The sequence below is a fragment of the Dendronephthya gigantea genome, unplaced genomic scaffold (assembly GCF_004324835.1).
Source record: "Dendronephthya gigantea isolate DGI-Jeju-01 unplaced genomic scaffold, DenGig_1.0 000077F, whole genome shotgun sequence".
NCBI lineage: Eukaryota > Metazoa > Cnidaria > Anthozoa > Malacalcyonacea > Nephtheidae > Dendronephthya > Dendronephthya gigantea.
Genome location: NW_021163087.1, coordinates 156,399 through 164,932, shown reverse-complemented (window position 1 = coordinate 164,932; position 8,534 = coordinate 156,399). Strand labels below are relative to the sequence as shown.

General features: G+C 36.6%; 2 protein-coding genes across 2 annotated transcripts; both read right to left on the bottom strand.

Annotated features, from left to right (window-relative positions):
* Positions 1-508: 508 nt before the first annotated feature.
* On the bottom strand, positions 509-1,500 carry LOC114532020 (ryncolin-1-like). Its single transcript, XM_028553616.1, has 2 exons — positions 1,245-1,500; positions 509-612 (listed from the first exon to the last, which is right to left on the bottom strand). The coding sequence occupies exons 1-2, from the start codon at positions 1,498-1,500 to the stop codon at positions 509-511; spliced, it is 360 nt and encodes a 119-aa protein (XP_028409417.1).
* Positions 1,501-3,486: 1,986 nt separating this feature from the next.
* Positions 3,487-7,447, bottom strand: LOC114532019 (fibrinogen C domain-containing protein 1-like; the record flags this gene model as incomplete). Its single annotated transcript, XM_028553615.1, has 3 exons — positions 3,487-5,761; positions 6,737-7,120; positions 7,414-7,447. Coding segments are annotated over 3 exons (687 nt in total), but the record flags the coding sequence as incomplete, so codon positions are not given.
* Between the last annotated feature and the right edge of the window lie 1,087 nt (positions 7,448-8,534).

Sequence of the window (8,534 nt, the reverse complement as noted above, 5' to 3'; positions counted from 1 at the left end):
TGCAATTACTAGTACTCAGCGATACAATTAACAGTTTCAAACGTGTAAAGGATGATCTTCACGATGCGATTAGTCATATACGATTCTTATCCTGACGTATGAAAAACGTTGGTGACGCCACAGTCTGTTCAGTCATCAGTTTATAACGAAGTTTAAATTGTGACATCTTTACACGCATTTATTCGACAGTATACGAATCGTGTGCGACTAATTACATCGTGTAGATCGGCCTTAACATACTTAGTGAGCGATGAGTTCATGATCTATAACTAAAACATTATTATAGTTGCGTTGGAGCATTTTTTTATGACAGAAATGATAAGCACCAATCAGAAATAAATTAAATTTTTATTGAAAGATTGAAAAATAAATCTCAAAACTTGACGTTCATGAGGGTAAATGTGTTTTTGGTTCTCCTGAAGCTCGTCTATATTTCAAAACATGTTAGGACGTATTTTCATCGTCATCTTTTTCAAAGAAGAATATGAATTTCCCCAGGTGAACCAGATTATTCCTTTAGTACCAGTCTGACCTGCACCCAGATACAGGCCATTAAGGTTGGATTGAAGACAGCTTTTGTACCACCAAGCTCCTTAAAACAGCCTACCACAACTGAATGGATGGATATCATTGTCATTATCCTTTGTTGTGAACTGCATTTCATTGTGATAAGTAAAAGAATCACCTGCATTACCTTTTATGAATATAATAAGAAAAAATATTCAAAATTTCAAAGCAAAGAGTAGTAATACGTTCAAATTTTCTAAGAACACCATTTTCAATTCTAATACCGTCCTCCGGAAAAATTTGTTGTCTTTTTTATTGAAAACAGCGTTGAAGGACTATCTCATCGGCGATCGTAAAATTTATGTTACACTCAATGAGTGAATGCGAGTGAGCTTTTTTAATACAGGCGTTACTTTTCGTAAACCGACAAACGTCATCGAATATAGTCCTCGTTTTGCCCTTCTGGGGCGGTTGTTCGAAAGGTCTTTAGCTTAAACGATGGAAAAATTCAAAATGGAAAACAAAATTATCTATTTATTGAACAACTGAGCTGAAATATTTCGATGTAAATAGTTTAATTTTCAATGGAGTACATATTAAATGCATACAATGCAGGTTCAGTGATTCACAAGATGTGAGAGTATTTTTAAACTTTGGCTTTGCTGCCGTTTAAGCTAAACGCCTTTCGAACAACCGGCCCCAGGTGTATGAATACGTTTTCTTATGTTAAAGTTTACCTGAGTAATCTCCAACGCTCAATCTGTATTTATCTGATTCATCAGCCACGCTAAACACTCCATATTTGGCATAACCTAGCTTCAACAGTGTTAAATTTAATTTCATCAATTCCAGATTTATTTTATCAAGACCCAACCAGAACTCCCCGTTAAGATCACCAAAGCCTGCTTTATAGTCTGACCATTCTAAAGAAGACAAGATGGTAGTGAAGACTTCTTCCTGGAACACGGTCCAGTCACCCCCGTCTGTGGTCATATCTGACTGATGTTGAACGATCCGAGGCCATCGGGATCAATCGTATAAACACCATCTTCTCTCACTCCTGATTTATAGAGATCAGCACAACGTTTTTTGAACTAAACAAACGGAAAAGGAAACAATATGTCAGAATGGTCATCAAGGCATCAGCATTTACATTACGTTCGGGACATGTAAAGTTAGACGTCGGTCAGAAACGTGCTTAAGTGAACATTAATATTCAGATCATACCAAAGCTGTGTGGATAGGGAAGAAAATTTCCTCTCCTTTTACAGCATATATCGTTTACTTTTTCTAGATTTCTCCTTTATAAACACTACACAAAAAGAAAGTTCCATCTTATATTATACAAGGAGTCCCAAAAAAGTCGCCATTATTGAAATGAAGCTTTTGTCGGAATTTAAATGCATGATCATTGCAGCAGTGTGTAAATAGCAAAGTTATTAGGTTGAGGTATTCAAATAAAGCGTCTTGCTTTCAATTGGGTTTTATTGATAATTTGCTAAATGCCATAAGTAGAATAGGTTAACTCGGTCTTTAAAAAAGGGCTTATCGTCCATTGAATTCAAAACTTCCCAAATTAGCATTTAATAGGGAGCATATTCGTATATTCGTTCTGCCCGACGGATTTCTTTTTTATCTGTCGGCGTATATTTTAGCTTATATTTTTTGAAAATTATCTGCTGGTAAAAGAGCTGGAAAACGTGCTAGCTGGAAAACGTCATGATTGAATATACCAAGAAGCGTGAAGAAGTGTTAGTACTTAGAAGAAGGGCAAGGCCTAAACTTATGTGTTATGAGACACCGCAGAAATTGGTGTTTAAAACGTTTCAACCCGAAAATCTAATCGCTGGTTCACAATTGTGCATTTCTGTATCGCCCTATCAAAGAGAAACCTTTTGAATATCTTAAAAAAGTTCAATTTTTCTTCTGAATACGCATTCTGCAATCTTTTGACAGCTCATCATACACATCTGACCGCTGTGAAATGGCTATTTTGAGGCTAAAGTATACACAAGGTTATTAATTCAGACGATTCGTTTTTACCGTGAGCAAGCTTCAAATCTTTTGTGCAAGACATATTTTCTTGAATATTTATAAATCTTTTTCCTCACCAAGTTTGAAGTCTAAGTATCGAGAATTGCGGCTAAGCCTATACCAATTTCCGCGGTGTCGTGTTATGACCGGATCAAAAGTTAACAATGTAAGTTCTTTAATCAAGTTAAGTGGGCATTTAGATTAAGAACAGAGTGAAGCTCTGGTTAATTTATACCAAAGCTGCATGTGTGCATGGGCCAAAGTGAACTTTGCTATTATTTCGCCGTTTTCCTCGAATTTTGCTATTATTTCGGACTTTTCCCTAAGTCTGGTTTTAAAATATGAACTAAGCAAGGAATACAATATATTTAAACAGGGCCGAAACTAAATACGATGATTAAGGAGGGAGTGCATATAAGCGAGGATCGTGTTTTGAACACAATATATCCTGAGCGAGGTTAAGATTCTCGATGTCAGATTTGATTTCATCACAGCAATGCGCTCTTGTGCAGCCAGTTTGGAGAACAATCTGGAACAAAATCACCACCAGAAAAATTCTCAACATTATCAGGTCTCGAAATTCACAATTAACCGTCCAAGTAGAAAGCAACTTGATCAACTGAGAACAGAGTTAAGCTCTGGTTAATTTATACAAGAGCAGTGTGCATGACGAAGTGAACTTTGTTGTCATTTGGCTTTCCGGTCTCTTTTGAGGTCTGGTTCGCGTTTCCTGCATGTCTTTTTCAAAGTGTGTTTTGAACAAAGAAGCAGAGGCCGCTGAAAATCGTTAAGTGGTTAGGTGGGAAGCAAATATTTATATTCGACTTGACAGACCTTAAAAACAATCAATTTCAAAAGAAAAAACAGGCATATAATCCATCGCAATTATTGCTACCATGGTTTAATCAATGCAAGTAATCACTACGTAAAGATTTAATTCACTAATCTATCGTGGGTCTTAAATGTAGTCTTTGTGTGGTCACTACATTCAGTAATCGAACCAGACTAGCGCCGTAACTGCAATAATTATATGCATTATTTGTTTCCTATCGTCAACATTCTTTCGCTCCCCATGGAAAGAAACAATTATTTTCAGATCAGGTCGCACGTGGTCCTCTTCTTAAATTCGTATAGGAACATTGCTCCTCCCATCGCGGCCATCACAACGCTTGTTAAATACCTACGTGCAAATTTACTCACAGGCAAAGGAAGACATCGTGCAACACTACGGCGCGTGTAAAGTTTGACCTCTGAAAGCACCCTTAAGTGGGCATTAACCTAAGATTGACCCAGTATTGAGTCAAACTCTGGTTGATTTATTCCAAAGCTGCGTGCATGCATGGGAAAGTGAGTGTAAAATGACAGAGGTATTGAAATGAGTAAATATCATGATCCTGGTATTCGTGTGCTAATCCTAACAAATGTCTTTTCTCTCCTTTCGTTTTCTTCTTTCACGTTCAAATTCTCGTCTGGGTTTTTCGCTATATGTCTATTTTAAAGAGTGAATTAGGGCTGTTCACATGATCCCTCAGCCGAGATTAACGAAACAATAATTAAATGACTTTAGGTTATTGTAATGGGGCTATGACTTGATCCTAGTTGTCGTGTAGTTAACCCAATATTGCTATGTGATTGCTTTATTTCATAAAGCCATATTTTAATATCTTAAAATCATCTCACACTTTGCAAATCTCAGGTAACATGCAATGCTCATGTGAACAGCAGCCTCTAAACAAAGTGTAGTGTAAATGGGCTGTCACTGGTTCTTCGAAAGCCGTTTAGTTTAAAACGTGGATAAGTTCAAAAAGGAAAGCAAAATTATTTATTTATTGAACAACTGAGATGAAATATTTCGATGTAAATAGTTTAATTTTCAGTGGAAGTACATATTTAATGCATAAAGAAGCGTGAAGAAGTGTTGGTGCTTGAGACGAAGGCCATGCAAGGCCAAACTTATGTATTATGACCGGATCCAAAGTTGACAATGTAAAGCTCTTTAATTAAGTCCGGTCCTTTCCCGGCCAAATTCCAACTTTTCATGTGCCGAACTAAATGCAAATAAACTTCAACAAAGCTTCAGCTCATTAACGTTAAGTTACATATTAGATTACACGATAAGTTGTATGCAATTATCATTCTGACGAATGCCAAAGAGGGCCTATGCCACAATCTTCATTCAGTTTTGTTCAAGTTGAAATTTAAAGTCCACGTTTGTAGTGTGTTTATACGTTCACATACGCCAGGGTACGAATCGTATACGACAAATTGCATAGTGTAAATAAATGGGTCTTTAAGATTCGGATCATCAAAATTAAGGTTTCTTCACACGATCCAATTTTGTCGATCCAATTCACATTTTGAAAGATGTTTTTATGTGACTTGCAATGTATATGGGCAGCAAATCAACTAAAGCGATGATTACAGTACTGATTTATCAATAACAAACTACATTCCATACGTCAGATGTGAATTGGATCCGACAAAGTTTGAGGTCTCATGCTCTGGTCAATTCATGCCAAAGTGTTGTGCATGGGAAAGTGAACTTTGCTCTCTTCTGGTTTTCTTCGACTTTAAAAGTCTCGTTTGCGTTACCTTAATGAAGTAAGAGACTTATGACTGAGATTTGATTTGAGACTATAATATCAATATGCAACTCAGTAGAGAACGCACGTCGTATACTTCACACGTAAACGCACTTCTTGGTGTATTCAACCAAATCTCCTCCAGTATGGTCAACCAACCCTTTTACCGGCGTGAGATGATTTTGAGATATTAAAATTATATATCTTTATGAATCAAAACAAGCACAGGGCAATATTAGGATAACTATACGACTATACGATCATGTTATAGCCTGATTTCAATATTAACCTCAAGCGGGACTTGATTAAAGAACTTTACATTGTCAACTTTAAAATGTGTTTTTGGTCCTCATGAAGCTGGTCTTTATTTCAAAACTTGTTTGGACGAATTTTCATCTCCGTTTCTTTCAAAGAAGAGTATGAATTTTCCCAAGCGAACCAGACTATTCCTTTAGACGAAATCGCACCTGCGTCAAGGTACTTTCCATTGAGGTTGGATTGAAAGCAGGCTTTGTACCACCAAGCTCCTTCATGCTGCTTAGCACAATTCTTGAGATCGCTGAGATCATTGTCACTATCCCTGGTGGTGAACTGCATTTGATTGTGATAAGTAAGAGAATCACCCGCGTTACTTATTGCTGAAGAAAATAATAAAAAATCTTCCGTTAGTGACAATTTAAAGCAAAACAATTTCCGTTCAAATTTCTAAGTTAGAACATCTCTTTGTCATGGCATAACAGGAGGTTTCATTTCATCCAGAATCGTTTTACCGGCGACTTGTTGTTTTGTGAAAACTCAGCTTTGATTATTAACTAACCATTTTCAATGCCAGACCAACTTACATTACATACACTGTTTTTCCTTCTGAAGAGTTTGTAGCAAAATATTTATCCAGATAATGTTTTTTTTATCTCAAACTTGTAGTTCCACAAGTGAGTCTAAGTTGCAATCATTAAGCAGTATTTTGGTCACATGTGTTCATCTGTAATTCTCCATAAAGGTCTCATGAATTGTTAATTAATAAGTTAACTTTGATACAACCAATCTTAATTAGTATTCATAACTTTGTTACACACATGCCCTAATATGCATTAAGCTTAATTTATTCATTTCACAAGCACGTTAAAATACTCGCAGCCGATCTGTATGGGATTTACAATGGCTCGTGCTACGCGCTCGCGATTGTAAATACCCATACAGATCGGCCGCTCGTATTTTAAATAGTACATATTGAATTTGCCACCCTAGTGCGCGTTATTATGGGATATACAGTGAAAATAGTGAAAATAATTTTTGTTTTAATTTTATGCTAACAGGCAAGTATGCTCCGGTTTTGTCATAAAAATAATTAAAACAATAACCACGACAATGGTTAAACAGAAAATTTGTCGTGTTAATCCAAGTTTTTATTTCATGTATCTTTTATTTCATATATCATATATTTCTATGCATTGAATGAGTAGCGTGATTTAAGGCGCATGCTCGTGATATTTTTACTGAAACCAATGAGATTCATCAAATGTTTAAGAGCCGCACGAGCGTGTTCGGATAAGTTAAACAGCTGAGATTCCCTGAGAATCTAAATTCAGGCACAGCGCATGCGTGTAGTTTACCTGAGTAATCTCCAATCTTCAATCTGTATTTGTCTGACTCATCAGCCACACTAAATTCTCCATATTTGGCATAACCTTCGATGCTTTTGAAATCCATCAAATCAATTCTTAGAACATTTTGGCCAGATTTCGTTAAACGATGTATTTTATCAAGACCCAACCAGAACTCGCCGTTAAGATCACCAAAGCCAGCTTTATAGTCTGACCATCCTAGGAAGAAATCCTGGCTTCCATCTTGTCTTCTTTGAAACACGGTCCAGCCACCCCCGTCTGTTGTCATATCACAACTGACGTTGAACGATCCGAGGCCATCGGGATCAATCGTATAAACACCGTCTTCTTTCACTCCAGATTTATAGAGATCAGCACAACTTTTTTTGGCAACTGCACAAACGGAAAAATACGAAATATCAGAATGGTCATTTCGATAAGAAAGTATCAAAATCTTTCCGGTTGTTGAGCGACTTGGTAGCGGGAAAGTGCAAACCGGACAGAATGATATATTCTTCCGCAAAGGAGTTTATTTTTCCGCTGGAATGCAACAACTGTACTCTTTCACTCTACTATTGCTTTAGCAATTGAAAAAAATCAATACATTCCGCTTGTTAACGTTCTTCGTGTTTATAAGAGAAAGTTGATTAAAATCATAGTTTAACTAAATAAAATCGCAATGTTACCTTCTTTTTCACACAATATTCCATGCGCTTGTTTTTTTTTTGAATGTCGCGTTTTATGTCACCACAGCATGATTCATAGCGTGGATCGTGTTTTGAACACAATATATCCTGAACGAGTTTAAGATTTTTTATATCAGATTTTATTTCATCACAGCAATGTGCTCCTGTGCAACCAGTTTGAAGAGCAATCTGGAACAAAATCACCACAAGAAAAATTCTCAACATTATCAGGTCTTAAAATTCACAATTAACCGTCCAAGTAGAAACCAACTTGATCAACTGAGAACAGAGTCAAGCTCTGGTTAATTTATACAAGAGCAGTGTGCATGACGAAGTGAACTTTGTTGTCATTTGGCTTTCCGGGCTCTTTTACGGTCTGGTTTGCGTTTCCTGCATGTCTTTTTCAAAGTGTGTTTTGAACAAAGAAGCAGAGCCGCTGAAAATCGTTAAGTGGTTGGGTGGGAAGCAAATATTTATATATTCGAGTTGACAGACCTTAAAAACAATCAATTTCAAAAGAATCTAAAACCGGCATATAATCCATCGCAATTATTGCTACCATGGTTTATTCATTGCAAGTAATCACTACATAAAGATTTAATTCACTAATCTATCGTGGGTCTTGAATGTAGTCTTTGTGTGGTGACTCTTTCAGTAATCAAACCAGTTTAGTGCAATCGATAACTCCAATAAATATATGCATTATTTGCTTCCTACCGTCAACATTCTTTCGCTGCCCATGAAAAGAAACAATTATTTTCAGACCTCTTCCTAAATTCGTATAAGAACATTTCTCCTCCCATCGCTTGTTAAATACCGTGCAAATTTACCAGTTACTTACTCACAGGCAAAGGAAGACATCGTGCAACACTATACGGCACGTGTAAAGTGTGACGTGTGAAAGGACCCTTAAGTGGTCCCTTAAGATTGACTTAGTATTGAGTCAAACTCAGGTTGATTTATTCCAAAGCTGCGTGCATGCATGGGAAAGTGAGTGTAAAATGACAGAGGTATTGAAATGAGTAAATATCATGATCCTGGTATTCGTGTGCTAATCCTAACAAATGTCTTTTCTCTCCTTTCGTTTTCTTCTTTCACTTTCAAATTTTCCTCTGGGTTTT